Here is a 20,277-nt window from a genome sequence, read left to right as displayed (position 1 = left end):
CCTTTAACAAGCCTGAGTCAGTCAAGCACTTTTTAAATAATTTAGAGCACTTTAAATAATTTAGAAAATTTAGTTCCAGATAACACTTATTCAAGACTATGACAGGATGTTGTGTGGACCACAAGGTGTAGAAGAGTTTAATTGAGATGTGACTTAAGCAATGAAAGCTGGAGTGATTTGAATGTCTAACAACGGGTTAACTTGTTTAATTGGAATGGAAGGAAAAGAATGGCCATAAGATTCAAGACTCGAATTTGAAGCAAAATTCTTTGCAAATAGTTCAGCCTTTTCTTTGGGAGAGGTAATAAGATCAGACCCATGAATTAGAGATGGAATAATTAGTTAACCATCTGAGTAAGAGATTGAGAAATAAACATAATTTATGAGTTTTAGTGACAGCAAGTAAAAGAGTGCAGTCTTGAAAAAAAGGAGAACATAGAAAAATGGCCAGATGATTCAAACTTGATTTCTCTACAAATAGGTGACATAATGCGTAAGTATAAGCTCAAGGCAAGCATGTGGCTATTGGAGTCTTGGTGTCAATTCAATGGATAGTAGCCATCAATGCTGAGATCTGAAGAAAGAACAGCTGAATTTAAATTAGTTTTACAAAGAGCAAGAAAGTCTGGGGAAGTTTTTAAGAGTTAAGGTTCAACTGATGGAAAGTTCTTTAAAGACCAAATACTTGTGAAAGATATATTGAAACAGCTAGGTGGTGGTGATTTTTTTATGTTTAATATTATTGGTTACTTCAAGCATGGTTTAAGTTAAAGAGAACTTGACTCATTCATAGATAGAGCATGATAGATAGATAGAGAATGGCATCCCAAGCGTTATGCAGTTACCTCAGTCCTGCTAATTAACTTAAAGTCATAACCTCGGGCTCCTTAGGTGGCCTCAACATCACACCAAAAGCACAAACAGGGACACTAATTCTTGCACAACATGGCACTGTTAATACTCTGATATTTTACAGCTCTTGATGAAATCAGCCTCTCTGAGAGCTACCACAGAATTCAGGAAACCTTACTACCAGCCGACATCACAAACATTAAATTGAGTTTTAAAGTTGTACCTTCATTAGGAGATAAAAGAAATAGTTGCATAGCCACTACCAAGGAGGCACAAATCTATGAGTCAAGGAGAGGGCAAAATCTATGAGTCAAGGAGAAGGCAAAAATCTATGAGTCAAGGAGATTCAGCATTCATCATCCTAGGCAGGAAACAATGTAACACAGGTTTACATCTATGCCAACCTAATAGATGAAGAAGGAGTTGAAGGCTGGTTAGCAAAATTATTCTGCTTACCTCTAAAGACTTTGCCTAGCAGGTCTTTTAATAACAGTAGCTTGATGCAGTTAACATATGCCCAAGATGATTATTCTTATCCAGACACCAACTCTAGCCTTTACTCAACCAAGAGCCCCGACAGGGATGAACTTAGACATACTTTGATACTGCTGGAGCGGTATGAACATCGATAAAAAAGCACTTAAAAATACTTATTGTTTCTTATTTTTCTTTGGCTTTTTTAATACAAATAGGAAAAAAAGTTTTCTGTTCATTTAATTATTTTTTTCTTCAGGACAATAAAAATGAATTAAAAAGTAAAAATGACAATTTTTAAAGAAAACTGTTTTTTAATTACTAGTAGAACATTAGATTAAAAAAAAAATTTTTATTAAACTTAATTTAACAACAATTGAATGTAGGAAAAAATCTTTTTTCAAAAGATAAAGCGATTTTGAATTTTTTATTTAGAGTAAAGTTAACTTTAGCTTGTTAGCAATTAAAAGATTTTCATAAAAGTAAAAATTTTGTAATAACAATGTATTAATTGCGCAAATATAATTTTTGCATGAATGAATTTTTGATATTTAAATATTATAGTTGCGGCACTGGTTTCAAGGGGGAGGGGGAGGAGGGATTATTACAAGAACAACCCCACCATTTCGTTTGAAATTTGATGCCAGAGCACGAAAAAGCGCTGGCAGGATAGTCATTTTTAAGTTTGCCTGCGCAATTTAAAAAATTAATTTTTTCTGATATTTAAATTAAAATAAAAATAGTGGAAAGAATGTTTTGAATAAATACTAGATAAAATGACTTAAAAAAAAAAAAATTGGTAAAAAAAAAACATTTTTTATAAAAGTTGAACAAATGAACAAAAATTTTTTGTTGCAATTTAAAACAAAACGTTTTTATATTTTTGGCAAGAGCTTTATTATGCACTCGCCAAAGTTTTTTGGGCATGTGGGTGAGCGCGAAGAGGCGCAAAAGCGCTGACTAAACGGAGAAGATTGACCACACACCCTTCACTCCACACACACACATCGCCACAAAAAAAAAAAAGTCCACAAAATATCTGGGTTCGTCACTGCCCAATGCAAAGCTAACACTACACCAGAGATTCAAACAGAATACAAACATTCATATAATGACTACAGGTGAACAAACACTGCACCAGAAGTTCAGACTATTAGACAGATAGTATTGAATTTGCTTTGTATTGCAGCCCACACAACAGAAATAAGTCTGTTTTTGGAAATAAGGTTTTTTTTCATATGAGATGCATATTTTTTATTTTCATATTTGAAGCTTTATCAATTTAGATAAAGTAAAATAAAGTTAACTAAAGTTTAAATAAATAACTAAAACTTTTTTTGACTTTTTTGATAAATCAATTTTAAAAAATATTTTTTTTAAATAAATTGTTAAAAAAATAGTTTTACAGTTGCAAAAAAAATGCTTTAACTCTTCCATTTCATATTAAAATAAGAAAATGGAGTTATGTAAACATGTCTAAACCACTTAAGTACGAAAAACATGCCCATTTTTTAATTTAATGCTCAAACATGGTTTTAGCTACGCATCAAAAAAGAATAAATGTATACCTATATGCACTATAGTATAAATATATATACATATAGTATGCACTATAGTATAAACATATATATATACATATATACATATCTATATATATATATATATATATACATATATATATACATACATATATACATATATATATACATACATATATATATACATACATATATATATATATATATATATATATATACATACATATATATATACATATATATATATATATACATACATATATATATACATACATATATACATACATATATATATACATACATATATATATACATACATATATACATATATATATATATATATATATATATATATATATATATATATATATATATATATATATATGAATATATATATATCTTATACTGCTGATTTAGATGAGCAGTGTGACATCATACTGAAATAGTCTGCTGCCGGGGGCTTCAGTATATACATCAAATGGCAAATAGACTGATTCGCAGAGAAGTGCTGCTACATCGACTGAGGGTTTGGCATGGGGCCAATATATATATATATATAGGGACGAACCCAGACCTGTTTTAGTACCGCTGGAGCGGTATGGGCAACCAAAAAAAAGCGATCAAAAATTATTTTTATTTTTAAATTTTTGTTTTGCCTTTTTATGAAAAATAGAAAAAAAATTTCAGTTTTAAATGCAGTAGTATATAAATAATTTTCAATTTATTTTAGCTACCTCGTTTATTCTTCAGGTCAATAAAATGAATTAAAAAGAAATTGCTTTTTTATGTAATGATGCAACTGTCCTTTGGTTACTAACAGAACACTAGTTTTAAAAAAATGAATGTTGTTACAAAACTTAATTTTAAAAACTTGTTGCAAATTTTTATAACAATGGAATGTATAAAGAATTTGCTTTTTTCAAAAGGTAGAACGATTTTAAAATATAAATTCAGAGTTAAGTTAACTTTTGTTTTTGGCAATTAAGAGTAAACTGCTTTTGATAATAAAGGAACAAAAGTAAAAAATTTCAGCCTTAATAACTATCGGGCAAATTTAATTTTTGAATGAATGAACTTTTGATCTTTAGCATGCTATTTTGTGATGAAAACGAAAAAACGCGACAAACTTTTCCAGAAAGTTTTGTTTCTTTTCCATAATCTTTTTGACTTTTGAAATAAACGATTAAAATAACTATAAAAGTTTTATTTCTATTTAAAATAACCCATGGTCATGTCATGGTCATGGATCTGTTTAAAATAACCCATGGTCATGTCATGGTCATGGATCTGTTTAAAATAACCCATGGCCATGTCATTGTCATGGATCTGTTTAAAATAACCCATGGTCATGTCATGGTCATGGTCATGGTCATGGATCTGTTTAAAATAACCCATGGTCATGTCATGGTCATGGATCTGTTTAAAATAACCCATGGTCATGGTCATGTATCTGTTTAAAATAAAATAAAAAATACTTTTAAAATATGTTTTTTAAAATATGCGTTTTTTAATAAAAAAGTAACATTTTTAAAATTATGTTTACCATAATTATCTTTTCTTTAAATATCTTCAATTTAAAAGGCGCTTTAAAATCACTTTAAAAATTAATAACCTTTAGTAAAAGTTAATGAACAGAATTGCTAATATTTATATAAAAATTGTATTAGAAATAAAGTATTTAAAAATCTAACTACTATTTATTTAAAACATAATAAATAAAACATAACTAATAAAACTAATAAAATTGAATTTACTAAAAAATAGTTAATAAATGTTTAAAATACTTTGAACAATTTTCAATAATTATTTACTAATATTGTGGTATTTGCTACAAAAGCGTTTATTAAAGTCTTTAGTAAAGTAGTTTTCTTACAGTAACTAAAGTAACATTTGTCCAACGGTAAATTCATATATTCAATAAGTTGCCTTTAAATCAACTTCTTATCTTAGGATAAAACTAACCAAGATAAACACAAATGATTAAAATGATGATTGAAAAAATCATTGTTGCAGCACCGGTTTTAACTAGAGGAGAAAAAGGGATAACTCAAAAACTTTTCCCCCCTCCCCTTAACTTTGCCAAACAAAAAAAACGGTATCCCCAAATAAACTCTGGGTTCTTCACTGATATATATATATATATATATATATATATATATATATATATATATATATATATATATACACATGTATATACATTTGAAAGATGACTTCTTGTATGAGAGTATATTATATATTATTTTAAAACATCAAGAAATACGGTTTCTCTCAATACAAATAATATTATTATATAAGAAATTTTCGCTGGGTTATGGATACCAGCATCATCAGCTTGTAAAATATTAAAATAATTTTTAATCGTTATAGTTTATATAAAATTGTTACTATTGACATCAGCGGTTGAATGGCTTCTTTTGATTTTTAAATTTTAAAAATGGCGTCCAACACATAGCTTTGACATATTGGCCTTCATCAAGATTAATTCCGCCGTTTCGCACATGTTGTTTTGTATTTCTAGTGCCTCTCTAATTTTTCTTTCAAACTTTTTATTTTCTACCTTTAACGTTCTGGTTTTTTCCCAAATAAAATTTTCTTTGCAAAAGGTTTTATGAAATGCTAATACAGATTGATTAGGTTTGTTTTCATTAATGCTCTTCTGATGTTGATGCATCCGGGTACTTACCTGCATTTTTGTTTCACCTATGTAAACTTTGGAGCAGTTGCATTTTATTATATAGGTTCCAGGTTGGCTGTTACTTGGTAGTTTTATTTTGTTTTTTGATGTTAATAAAGATCTTAAATTTGGGTTTGATTTAAATACTGCTCTGTACCCTGCTTTCCGGAATATTTTTCGAAGTTTTGGTGAAAGGCCTGGTACCCAAGGTAAAGACACTACAGGAAGTTGTTGCATTCTGATGGAATTTTGTTTTTATTTTGTCTTTTTTGATGAAATTGGTGTGTAATATTCCTCAATAGCTTTTCATCGTACCCATTTTCAATAAACATGTCAATTAAAAAATTTATTCCGTTTTGCAAATGATGTTTACTACAGATGGAGTAAGCTCTGTGGAGAAAACCTTTAATTATAGCTGTTAAAATATTCGGATCGTGATTTGAATGCGGTTAATTTGAATGTTAGTGATTGCCTCTTTTCGATATACTTTGTACTCATATTTTCCTAGTGTGTTATTTGTAATGGTTATATCATAAAAGTTAAGCGTTTTTGTTTCGTTTTCAACTTCAATTGTGTATTGTATTGCAGGATGTTGTTGATTTAAAATATCTTGGAACTGTTTTGCTTGTTTGATGTTAGGAAATCTTGCATGACTATCGTCAACGTATCTTAAAAATGACTTTAGATTAAGTGCAGGATTTTTTGTCAAAGCCATTTTAATTGCATTATTTTCATGGAATTGTAGAAAAGATTCCGCGAGAACAACCATGAAAGAAAGTCCAATTGGTCCTGAGTTTTCCATTACGTGAATCTCATTGTTCCAATGAAAATAACATTGACATAAGCAAAGTTCTGAGTTTTATTTCAGGTATACTTAGTTTTGTTAAGTTTTTATATGATAAATTGTTACTTAATTGTTCTTAAAGTATAACGGTGGCTTCTTTTAATGGAATTGACGGGTACAAATTTACAACATCATAAGACACTTGAATATCATTGTTGACGACATTCCAATTTTCAGCTTTATTTATAAAGTCAAAAGAGTTTTTTAATCGTGTCGGATTTTCATTTAAGACTGGTTGTATTGTCTTAACTAAGAATTCTGATATTCCGTGGTTTGGTGTGCCAATGGTAGAAATAATTATTCTCACAGGGTACGATTTTTGAGGTTTATGAGCTTTGACTACTCCATACATACGAGGTGGGATAGGATCACTTGGATATATTTTTTCGTATTCTTCCTAAGAAAACCGTTGTTTTTTTATTTAGTTTTGAAAGATATTTTCTAATTTTTGCCGCATAACTGGCAGTAGGTTCTTTACTTATTTTTTTTGTTGGACCAATTTGTTCACGGATTTTTTCCAAAGCTTTAGAATGTTCAATTCTTACAAAACCCGTTCCCTTCTCAAACGGATATACATCAATATTTTCATCGTTCTTTATTTCTCTAAAAGCTATCCTTTGTTCTTTTGTCAGGTTATTATTTAGTTTCTTCTCTGTTTTTAGTACTCTTAAAACGTCCTTCCTTAAATTTTGTACATTTTCTACTTTGTTGTTGTATTCTAATTTTATCGCATTAGACTCTGTTGTTGTTATAATATCCATGTATGGAATCGACTTTAAAGATGGTACATATATATATATACTTTAAAGATGGTACATATATATATATATATATATATATATATATATATATATATATATATATATATATATATATATATATATATATATACGATATTGTATATATATATATATCATATATATATACAGTATCGGACAAAACGAGTGCAACCAAATAATGCTAATTTAGTTTCTTTATATAAAAGTGCTGCATTTTTTCAATTTAGAGAAATAACTATGTAACTGTTTAGAGACAAAGTTCTTCAAGTTTTATTCATCACAAAGTTCATTATTTGTACACGAAAATTAATAAATTAATTAAAAGTATTAAAAAAAGTTGATTTCCTTCTGGACAAAACAAGTGCAACTCGACAAAATGTTGACCAAGCTGCATTTCGCTATCAATATTTCGTGGCAAATCGTTTGTTGTCGATCACAGCCTTGCATCTTCGAGGCATAGATTCGATCAGGTGATCAATGAAACTTTGTGTATTCGCTGCCCAGGCCTTTTGGATTTGTTCAAACAGTTGATCCTTATTAAGAACACCTTCACGATTAATTCTTGAAATTTTTATATAATTTCGTTTAATTTGAGTACCAGGTTGACATATTTTTGAAAAATTTTTTTTTTGAAAATATTAGGAATCCATTAAATATTTGAGGGTCTTGAAGGACCCCTTAAAATATATTTTATTCAAAAAAATTTTAAATCAAGTGTTTTTGTATTAGATAGAACACATTAAGGGGGTCTCTGCATATATTTTTCAAAAATGTTGTTTTTTGGGACACCCTAATATACATATATATATTGCATGTATGTATATATATATATATATGTATATATCATCAGAATGGGACCATTCTGATGATATATACATATATATATATATACATACATGCTGACCCTTAAAAGTATTTTTTGAATCCGGGGAGCAGATATTTTCAGAAAAGTTGTTTTAATGGCCACCCTATTTAAATATATATATATATACATATATATATATATAAATATATATATATATATATATATATATATATATATATATATATACACACACATATATATACATATATATATATACATACATACATACATATATATATATATATATATATATATATATATATATATATATATATATTATGTGTTGTATTTATTTGTGTATATATTTATATAAAATAACTTAACTAACATACCCTTTATGCTTTTCAATAAATTTGAATAAATCAACTGTTTGGCCGAGGCTTGACTCATTTATTTCAACGGATTCGATAATATTCTGTAAAACAAAAATAACAAAATTTATTAATTTAAAGTTTTGTGTAACTAAAGCATAGTAACTATTTAAGCTAAATTCTTTGTATAAGTAAAGAGCAATAACAAAATTAACAAAAAAAAAATACTAAATAGTTTTTAAATAAAGAAAAGTTACAGAAGAAACTTATTGAAAACTAATTGAAACTTATTGAAAATTCAGGAATGTGGATTCAGATGATTTCACAGAATTCCTGTTTTTACTTTCTAAAGTTAGAAAAAAGTCCAAAAATATTTTTTAAGATAATGAAGTATAAATAAAAATTTTGTAAACAGAATTTATATATTTTTTCAAATATCTTTATTATTAGTATAGCATTTATTTTAGCATCCATCCAAGAATAATACTTAATAATTATTTAAAAAATTACAAATACCTACTTGTGCAAATATAATATAAAAACTTCAGATAAACATATTATTAACTTAAACATACTAAATAGGAATAATTGCAGGCCTGTCAAACTTCAATGATACAAAAAACTTTTAAAATTATTTAATAAAAATCATATATTGCCAAATCAATGTAAACAAAAATTTAAAATTAAATTTTATATTAGCATTTTTTTATCTTTTATATTTTCAATTTACATGTCAACTCAGGCCTATGATCATCTTGATCACCCTGCTACAGGTAACATGTAATCCTGTATTACCTGCTGCTTTTCACCTTTTTGTGAAACCTTATCTAATCGTAATCATTTTTTTAATCTTTTTAACAAGAAGTCTTTTGAGAACAAACATCTTTTTTTTATTGCAAGCAAAAAAATGTAAAAAGTTTTTTTTTCAAAAGAACAACTCTTAAGAAAACAATTAATTTAAAAATGTGCTACCTGTTGCTAAGCTCCGTTATTCCCAGTATATTAAATCTTGTCTCAGAAGTTAGGCTTTAGAGACTTTTGGAAAATCTTCAACAGTATCATTAACAAAGTCAAACATCTCATTAATGGATCTGATATTATTAACTCTCCCAAGAATAAAGCTGAGTGATTTGCTAAGACATTTTCCTTAAATTTGACTTTTAAATCTAATAACCATACTCTTCTTGCCATTCCAGTTAAACAGGTTAACGCATTGTTAGACTTCCGAATCACTCCGGCTTCTGTTGCAAAAGTAATTTCTCAATTTAACTTTGGTACTGCTTGTGCTCCTGATTCCATTTCTGTCTTAGTCTTTCTCAAGAAAGACTTTTGAGAATGTTAAGAAACATTCTTGAGAATGTTTCTTAACATTCTCAAGAACACTCTTTAATTCTTTCTAAACTATTAATCTTGTTTTCCTGCCTGGCATCATTGGCTCCAATTTTGATCAATCAAATCTGGATCAATGAAAAATCAAATCTGGAGAACACTCTGATACAATTGTCAGATCAGTCTTCTTTCTATTATTCTTCCTTTCCAGTAACTAGGTAACAAAATGCTCTATCTTTCGTTCTGTATTGTACCTATATTAATGATTTTCCTGTCAATCTTACCTCTAAAGTGGCTCTGTTTGCTGACTACTCAATTTTATACTCTTGCCTTGACAAAAAATTTTCAATTTTTGATTGTTTAGAACAGACAGCCGAACTTAAATCTAATTTTGGGGCTTTGCAATGGCTGATGAATTTTAACTTCAATGAAGTTATTTACTATAAACACAAATATTAATGAATGCCACTCCTCTCACTGAGTTCTCTACGTTACGCCTTTTTGGATTATCTTTCAATGGAAACCATTGGATTATCTCTCATGGAAACCATTTATACAATCAATAGCAAAGTTAGAATCTGCTAAGAGTGCTTCTCTTTATCATGCTTGTTATTTTTGTACTCCTAATTCCATTCTCTACCTCTACAAATCTCTTATTTGTCCTAGAATACTGTTGTTATATTTGGGCTGGTTCATCTAATAACGCTCTTTCTACTCTAGACAAGGTCCAAAAATGCATTGTAAATGTAGTTAAACCTACTCTGCCGAGTGTGAGCTCTCCTATTGTTGTAAGGTTGCATCTCATTCTCTTTTCTTTATTTTCAAATAATTCTCAACTTAATAGTGGCTGCTACAGCCTGGTTGTCTGCAAACTAGTTTAAAAATCAAAATAAAACATTCTAGCAACTGCTTTGAACATATTATAAAATAAAAGAATCATGAAAAAAAAATTGGAAACCTCCCAGTCCCCCTTTTTTATTCTGCTACCTAGCATATGCACTCATCCCTTTAATGTTAGATTATAAAGCGTGTAGACAAAATAAATGTGAAAGTAGAAAAACAACTAAAAAAAAGTACTCCTCAATTTTTATTTTGAACCAAGTAATAATTTTAATACAATAATATAAGAAGATCAAACATTAAAAAAAAATTAATTATTCCTGTGGGAACCTAATAACATTTCGAGCTTTTGCTTCAGTGGTACCCATAAGCTTGCGCACAGAATAAGAACCAAAACTATTTGATGTGTTTTTAAATGATATGTTAATATCTTTAATGTTTCTGCAAAGCTTTTTTGTTTTTTTCATTTTTCTTTTAATTATAGCCCAGTACTTTTCAATAACTCTCAATTCTGGGCAGTTTGGAGGATTTTCTGTTTTAGGCACAAATTTCACATTATTCTTTTTATACCATTCCATAGCTAGTTTACAATAATGAATTGAAGCTAAATCAGGCCAGAACACAGGTGTGATTTAATGAGAGGTAAAATGCCTTTTTGTAAACATTTTTTAACATATATTTGACCAGAAAGTGTGGACTGAGAAATATAAGGTGCTGATTTTTTGCCACAACTGCAAATAGCTTGCCAAATCAAAGCTTTTTTAGCAAACTTGTCATGTTTTGTGTATTTAAATTTTTTATCTGCTTTTCCTCTATATTTGGCAATATAATAAACAGCACCAGGAATTTGTTGATGATCGTACTTGATATAAGTTTCATCATCTTCAACAATACAGAAATTTTTAGAAATAAAATTGTCATACAACTTTTTGCCGCGGGTTCTTGCATTTTTTTGTTGAGTTTCAGAACGGTTGGGCACTTTTTGTGCTTTAAAAGAATGAAACCTGTGTTTGTTTCTAACTTTTGCAACAAAACTATGAGAAAATCCATATATTTTTGTGCGTTCCCTTAGTGAAAGGCTTGGGTTATTCTTAAAATTGTTGACAAGTTTTCTAACTAGTTTTATATCTTTAAAACCTTCCTTTCTTCCACCACCAGATTTGCGTTTGATCGATTTTGTTTGAGAAAAATGTTGAATAACGCGTCTAACGGTGTATGGATATATTTGCAACAATTTTGCTATCAAATTGTAGCTACTATTAGGATTTTTTAAATATTTGTGTATATTTTTCTCTTACCTCTTCTTCTTTTGTCATTTTTAAAACTAATTTCAAGTTAAATCCAAAAACTAACATATTTTTTTGAAACCACAACACGTTGTAAACAAAATACAAAACAATTAAAAAGATTTTAATAAAATTCTTTCACATTTATTTCGTGTATGCGCTTTAAACATTTTTTTATTATTAGAATGACAAATGAGCTTTAGTGAGTTAGCATGTCTAGAGCAATTCTCGATTCCTGTGAAATTCGAATCTTTGTGAAAAAGAAAAGTAAATTTATGTGCAAGGCATAAAATAATGTAATAGGTGTAAAAAAGGGTTTGATGAAGAAAAAAAAACTTAATTTAAAAGAAAAAATTCAAACTTAATAATAGCGAGTTTCAGAAAGATAAAATAACAACAAATAGCTAAGAGAGATACTGACAACAACATAAAAGTATTCTTTGTATTATTATTGTATTATTTTTCAAAAACATTGTTTTAGGGAGTCACCTAACCAATTTACTTATCTACTTAGCAAAGTGTTTATAACAAGTGGCTCTTGCATCTATTTGATCTATTTGCTCCTTTGTGAGTTTGTATGCTAATCTAATTTAAGTTGTAAAAGAAGTATTAAAGAAAAATCTTTTAACTTCACATCCCTAATAAAAATAAAAATAGATGATTAGAAAAGCTATAAATATTTATCTAGAAATTGTTGTTATCTAGAAATATATGTTGTTAGCGTATTACATAATTTCATTTTAACAATATTTGGACACAAACCTGACATAGTTTACAAGCTGAAATTTGGTATGTTTGGAAACATGTCTGCAATGTTGGAGGCTGAATGCAAAATTTTCTTGGTTGAACATTTGTAAAACCAACCTAAAAAATAGTTTTAAATAATTTATTCATTTTATTAATTTACAATATTGTAAAATATAAATAAAAGAGATTTTTTGAAACCTTTTAAACCATCCATTTTTGTCAAAAGCAACAATAATTTGTTTAAAAGTTTAGCTACTGTGTAGAAAAATCCATTTTGAGCATATTTTACCCTCACTTTAGGCAGAATTATGCTGATGCTGTTTGATCAAGTTGAAATGAAAATGTGTCAATTTAGGAGGGTGAATGGTGGTGGGTGAGGGTAAATGGTCTAAACTTAAGGTTTCTAACAGCTGTTAACAGAAACCAAAAAACAGCTGTTTTTTAGCCAAAATTGGAAAACAGGAAAGAGTTGTTTTTTTGTTACCTGTTTTTCTGTTTTTAATTAATCTTAATATATTGTTCTAATAAAAATTTTAAAAAAAAATTTAATTTAAAACAACAATTTGATTTTTGAATTATTTCTGGAATTTTAAAATCTATGAATTGGTTTTAAAAACATTTGTAAAAATAGAGTTTAATGATTGTTACGAAAATAAATACCTATGGACAATCATTTCAAATACTGGTTTAGAATAATCATTAAAGATTGCAACACAAGCAGCTCTCTTTAGAAAATAATATGAAAAATTATATGATTGCAAAACTAAACTTGTTCAGCAAGACTTTAAATGAAATAGTTTCTGATATGGCCATGGACATATAATCCATTAAAGCAATTGCCAGAAATCAGTTCATTCACAATACCATCAAAAAAGAAGGATATCAACTTCCAAAAAATGAGATCACAGTAATGAGGATCCTACAAATAAAAGGAGATTCTATGAATGATCCATCAAGAAACACTTTGCTCTTTACTAAAAAATTGGCAAAAAGAATTTTTGATTTTCGATGAGATAAAGAAACTTCTGACTCTTGTGATTCTAAAGGTCATCAGTCAGCTTTACTGAAAGGTAGTCCAGCTTCACTATCTTTTCAAGAAGAGTTAGATTTTTTACTGAGAAAGAAAAAAGTTCCCATTTCAACAGTCAACAATGAATTTAAATGGCTAAAACAGAAATTTCTTTTATTTCAGAAAACAGCAAAAAGAACAGAAAATTTGCGAAAATTGTAGGAGGCTCTCCTTACAACTAAATCGACGTCCGCAGATGTTGTCAGAGTTTTTCCAGTTTCAACAATTTTTTGCACAAAGATTTGATCACCCCTTTTAAACAAATCTTTGAATTCACTTGTGTTCCTCAAATTTTAATATAATAAAAAATGATACTTGAAATCAGACTGTTTTGTTGTAAATTCCATTAAAAACAGAAAACAGCTTTTAATAGCGAGGTTTTTTTTAATTGTAAAACAGAAAACAGTTGTTTTCTGAAACTAACTGTTTTTGAGAAACTCTACTCTAAATTCATAGGTTTAATTAATTATACCTTTTCTGTTTTGGTCTAATTCATTTTATGCAGTTAATATATGGTCAAAACAGTTGGTTGAATATTTCAACAATCAAATTTAAAAGTATAAAAGTCTGAGAAAAGATTAAAAAGATAAAAAAGTTTAATACTCGAGTTTAACAAAGCTGCATTTTTTTTTAATTCTATTGTCTTATTAGTACTAAGTATCAATTTTAAATAGTAAAAAATCACAAATGTTAATTAAGCTAATAATAACTAATTTTAACAGTTTTTAAAATGTGATAAAAAATTATTTTATACCCAACCCTCAGAATTAGGGTCGGCATATGGCAATGCTGACCTAACTGCTAACCTTAAAGTATTTGAGGTTGGCAAAAAATCGTCGCCCTTGTTTCTATGCTTTATAATAATGCCTTTGTGTCACATTTTTTTGCCGACCTGATGCCATGCCTACCTCTAACAGTTTGAGGTCAGCAATAAATAGCCGATCTCATTTTTCCTAATTCTAAGGGTTGTATATCTCTGCTCATTAAAATTAGAGATATAAAATTATTATTTTAAATTTTTGTATGTAAGTAAGAACATTTTTTCTTTTAATTGTCCTTCATTTAATCTTTTTCTTTATTTTTTTCATAGATTTATCTTGCCAATGAGAAGCCATTGCAATGAATGAATTATCTTTAAATAAATTTAAGATTATTAATTGCACGTTAACATTTTTTTTTTCTTTTTATTATTGAACTGTAATAATATCATCAAACATCAACCTATCTTAATGGAAGTGAATAAAAAGAGACATTTAACGTTTTCATTTTTCAATAGCATTCATAAAATGATTTTCTTTAGTATTAAGTATTCAGTTTAAATATTTTTAATATTTTATAAAATTATTTTTCATATTTAAAAAAATTCAACATTAAACTATTTATATTTATAAAGCTTCTTTTTTTAACTGAATGAAAATCTATGAGCCTGAGTGTTATTTTAAACAAATTAACATTGGCAGGTAATTAAAACGTTAGTTATTTGCGAGTTTAAATTTAAAAAATTGATTTTGTTTAAAATTATTATTTTAAAAAGAATTTGAGTTAATTAATTTTAAGCATTAAATTATTTTTGTGAGTTTAGTTTCAATCATGAAGAACTATTACTCAGTTTAAAATTTAACAAAAAAAGTGGAAATTTTGACCGACCAAAAAAAATATTAAACGTCAATTCTATGAGTTAGCTAGCCAAAATGATTGTTCACCTTTGATTTCTTATTTTCCACGCTGATATAAGTATATATAAAATTATATATATATATATATATATATATATATATATATATATATATATTATTAATATATATATATATATATATATATATATATATATATATATATATATATATATATACACACACACACATATTTATATACATATATATATATATATATATATATATATATATATATATATATATATATATATATATATATATATATATATATAGTTCTATAGATTGTTGCATTTGGGAAGTACAGAAGGAAAAAAATGATTGTTACGCCAACAAATATGTCACTTTTAATTACTTTTGTCCAACATTTGCGTGTTGTCAGAAAGTAAAAACCATTAATTTAATTACAAATTAATCATTTTTTTAAAAAACCGCAAAAACGCAATTTTAATTGACCAGAATGTTTTAAAAACATTCTGAATGTTTTTTAACAATATAAGCAATGTTTTCATTTTTATTTTTTTTATTAAAATATTTTTATTTTTATTTTTTTAATAAAATGTTTTTATTATTATTATTTTTACTGTAAATCATGCGCGGAGTGTTACTACATTGACTATCTTATAGCCTGACTCACAACAAACTGCTGCTACATCGACTGACAAATAGCCTGACTCGCAATGGAGTGCTGCTATATCGACTGACAAATAGCCTGACTCGCAAGGGAGTACTGCTACATCGACTGACGGTTTGGTTGGGGTAGGCAGTCTATCAATTAATAAAAAAAAAATTCCGGTCTTGCATTTTAATTTTTACTTTTTGTCAACAAAATACGGAAAAACTTACTGACAACCAGCTAAGAGTTCCATATATATATATATATATATATATATATATATATATATATATATATATATATATATATATATATATATATATATATATATATATATATATATATATATATATATATATATATATATATATATATATATGCGGTAGTGGTGTAGTGGTAGAGCGCTCGCTTCAAGAGCGAGAGGTTCCGAGTTCGATTCCCGCCACGTCCCTGGTAGTACCGCGCTCAACTTGTTTCTCCGCGCAGCGGCCTTGTTCCTCAAGGTTCGTGTTTCGGAGTTAAAGAGTTGAGAGAGGGTTATAACCACAAGTAGCCTCTTCATCTGTAGTGGCCTTCTCGGCCTTAAGGAGGTGAATTATAAAAAAATATATATATATATATGTATGTATGTATGTATGTATGTATGTATGTATGTATATATATATATATATGTATGTATATATATATATATATATATATATATATATATATATATATATATATCAAATTCATTGCAAAATTAGCATCTGCTAAGGTTGTATCTCTTTAATGAGCTCTACACTTTCTTACTCCAGATTCTATTCTTTATCTCTATAAATTTCCAATCCTAACCATTATTGATGGAATACTGTTGCCATATATGGGGCGGATCTTCTAATGATGCCCTTTCTCTTTTATACAAGGTGCAAAAATGCATTGTGAACATAGCTGGATCTGCACTTGCACCCAACCACCAACCATAATCACATTGCCGTAAGGTTGCTTCTCTTTTTCTTACCTACAAATACTATAATGAGTACTGCTCTAAAGAGCTAGCGTCTCTTGTCCCATCTACTAAAATTCTTTCTTGTGTTACTTGCTATTCAATTAAGTCTCATCCTTTTTCTGTGACTGTTACTAAGTGCTCTAAAAACTCTTATTCGTCTAGTTTTTTTCCTCGAACATCAGTTCTTTGTAATTCACTTCCTTCATCTTGCTTTCCTAATTCATATAATTTGCAATCTTTTAAGTTGTCTGTCAATCGTTATCTTGCTTTACAATCTTCATCTTTTCTCTTCCAGTAACTTCTAACTCTAGTTAGTGGTTGCTTACAGCCTTGTTGGAAGCAAAGTTGTTTGAAAAAAAAAAAATTAAGCAATTAAGTGTTTGTTAATTAAAGATTCAAAAACCTTGCTGATCATAGGAAGAAGACTAATGGGATGGTAGTTAAATAAATTTTGAAAGTATAGATGACAGCTCCGGAGAACACTTCTGCAAGATTACAACAGGTATGTTGTTTGGACCACAAGCTGTAGAGGAATCTAAGCAGGAAATCGCTTTTGGTACAAAAGTTAAAGTGATGCGGATGTCAAGCAATGGATCAACAGATCAATTTAACAGCTATATCAGGTAGAACGCAACTAGTGAAATCAAGAGATATTGATGAAAAGTTCTTAGCAAATGACTCAGCTTTGTCTTTAGATGAGGTGACAAAGTCTGAACCATACAAGAGAGATGAAATAACAAATTTACCCTTTTATTGATACTGTTAAAGATTCTCCAGAAGTTACAAGAGCCTAATTTTGGTGATGAAATACGAGATTTTATGACCTGAGAATAACAAGCTTTGGCGTTACACAAAACCTTTATACAATGGTTTTTGCCAGTAGTAAACAGGCATCTGTTTTCTGGAGAATTGTTTTGTTGATAGATATAAAAGTAATGGTTAGTATTGGGAATTTCAGCAGCACAATGAGAGGAAAATCATGGAGAAGAGTGAGGCTTGATCTGGAATTGTCAAGAGGGAACAAAAGATTCCATGCCAGCCTGAATCCAAGAAGTTATGTAAGAAGCACATTTGTCAGCAGGAAGACAGAAGACTTCTACCTAAGGGCCATCACGAAGAAAATCACAGAAAGTGTCCCAGTCAGCTTTAAGGTTTGTAAGAGCTACAAAGTCCCAATCCGCTTTAGTTGTAAGAGCTACAAAAATAGGGGGATTCTGATGATGAAGAAAAGTGAGATAATAATTTTCAGAGATCAAACTGAGAAGCACCTAAGAGTGAATGTGGAGAAACTGAGCTCTGACTAGGATCAGAAACAAGACAAGTCAAGCAGAGAAGGTAAATAATTTGGGTTATCTGAAAAACGAGTTAGAAAGTTGACTATTTGGGTTGATTGAAAAAGGCAAAAGTTGAGGGCCTTAACGCCAGAAGTGTCACTGACACTGATGTTAAAATTAGCAACAACTTGTGCTTTTTAACCTAGAGGCAATTTTATTTGTTAATGTTGAGAAAAAGTTTTATCGAACTTTTTTATTTATAGAAAATAGATAATATATAGATATGTAAATATGTTACTTATGTAAAATATAAAATTTTAAATGTAAAAAGTAATCTATATAAAATTATATACAATCTTCTGCATCTTATTTTTAAAAAGTTTTACTTTTAAATTAGTTTTAAATAATTTGTAATTTTTATTCTATTTTTCTTTTTTAATTTAAAGGAATTGCTGCTTTAAAAAGAAATTTGCTTTTTTAGTTAAAAAAGAATTTAGAAAATGATTAGTTGTTTTAAGGTGGCACAGTCACAAATATTTTAGTGACTGTACCACCAATATATTAGTGATTGTACTTGGATATTATCACTAAGTCTGTCAGACTTAGTCACATGATATCTAAGTACAACCACCTTTTATTTATTAGTTAAATTTATTAAATATCTTCCATTGTACAAATTAAAAATTTGCTTGAAATACTAAGTGATTCGACTTAAATCTTGTTTTAAAAAGGGTTTTTTTTTAAGTAAAAGCAAAAGTTAAGTGCTTTGAAAGTATTGCTTAAAAACTCCATTAAGTGCTAAAATAATAAAGAAAAAATCACTTTAACATTTTTGGATTTTAAGGGTTAAATAAAGTCTCTGTTAATTGCATTTTTTTTTTAGTAAAATAACCTAAATCACGCATATTAACGCTCTCTAAATGGCCTAAATCTTTAATTAATTACTTTGTTTTATGAAAAACTGCCTTGGTTAATGTTTCTTTTCACCAATATAAAATAATGCTTTACGAACCTATAAAGAATTTTCTGGTTGATGCAAACGTGTTTTAACATAAAACCTCATCATTTTATACCATATAATATCACAAGTTGCTGTAAAACATCAAGGGCTGTCAACAGCCAAAGCAGACCTTGGGGCAAAATTATTTGCAGGCCTGCCTTTGCTGCTGAGAAAGTGCACAATGAATTGCCTTATAGGGCTTTATTTTGCTCACTTTTTTTGTTTGGGACCTTGAATAAACCTGGGCCCTATAATAGTTCATCCCATCATATGAAAATGCCAACATCTTAACAACATTAATGGTAGTGTCACTCCATGCAGACCGCCTTATTTAAGATTATGCAGAACTAATATATTTTTCTTCATGTGTTCTTTCAACTTTAGATAATTGGTGTGATTATGCAGATACCATACAGACTTGTAAGTGAAAGAATAGAGAATAAAAATGCGAAAAATTTGATCTTAACAGATTTTTCATGATATGCTATCACTTGAGCTATAATTATAAACTTTACACCTTCATAATTTTTATTATATTGACGAAGATGAAAAGTAGAATGGTAATGTATCCATTGTGTACATTACCGTAATGATAATTGTTACCCCAACAATCTAGATCTTCCTATATTTATGAATGGTAATATAATCATTGAGTAAATTACCATTCATAAAAATATGAAGATCTAGTTTGTTGCGATAACAATAATCGTTACTCATGAAGTTACAGGAATTGAAGAAAAGTGCTGCTCATTAAGGACAACTTTTATACTACAATTGGTAAAAAAGGATTCAATAATCTTAAAAGTTTTTCTGATACACCATAAGACGAAAACTAATGGAGAAGACCAGCATGCCAAACTTTATCAAAAGCTTTAGAAATGCCAAGAGTGATAGCCTTAACCTCTCCACCTCTATCTAATGCCCAATAAAACCTATCGGTTATTACTGTTAGCATATCAGCTGTAGCACAAGAAGACCAAAATCCATATTGATGATCAGAAAATAAGTTATTGGATTCAAGATGAGTGATTAATTGTTTGTTAATTAAAGACTCATAAACCTTACTCATGATAGGAAGAGAACTAATGGGACAGTAGTTAGACAAGTCAGATCGCTCTTCA

The 20,277-nt window shown here is 28.4% G+C and overlaps 1 protein-coding gene across 2 annotated transcripts in view; it reads right to left on the bottom strand.

The window, feature by feature from the left end:
- Positions 1-20,277, bottom strand: part of LOC136078275 (uncharacterized) — a 123,954-nt gene that overhangs the window by 60,895 nt on the left and 42,782 nt on the right. For both annotated transcript variants that reach the window (XM_065793725.1, XM_065793724.1), the window contains exons 3-4: positions 12,555-12,656; positions 8,359-8,441 (exon numbers count right to left, since the gene is read on the bottom strand). In XM_065793725.1, the coding sequence (XP_065649797.1) occupies positions 8,359-8,441; positions 12,555-12,656 (185 nt within the window). The remainder of the gene's footprint in view (positions 1-8,358; positions 8,442-12,554; positions 12,657-20,277) is intronic.

This window comes from Hydra vulgaris, chromosome 03 (assembly GCF_038396675.1).
Source record: "Hydra vulgaris chromosome 03, alternate assembly HydraT2T_AEP".
NCBI lineage: Eukaryota > Metazoa > Cnidaria > Hydrozoa > Anthoathecata > Hydridae > Hydra > Hydra vulgaris.
The sequence above is the reverse complement of the archived record's forward strand: the minus strand, read 5'-3'. Positions and strand labels throughout refer to the sequence as shown.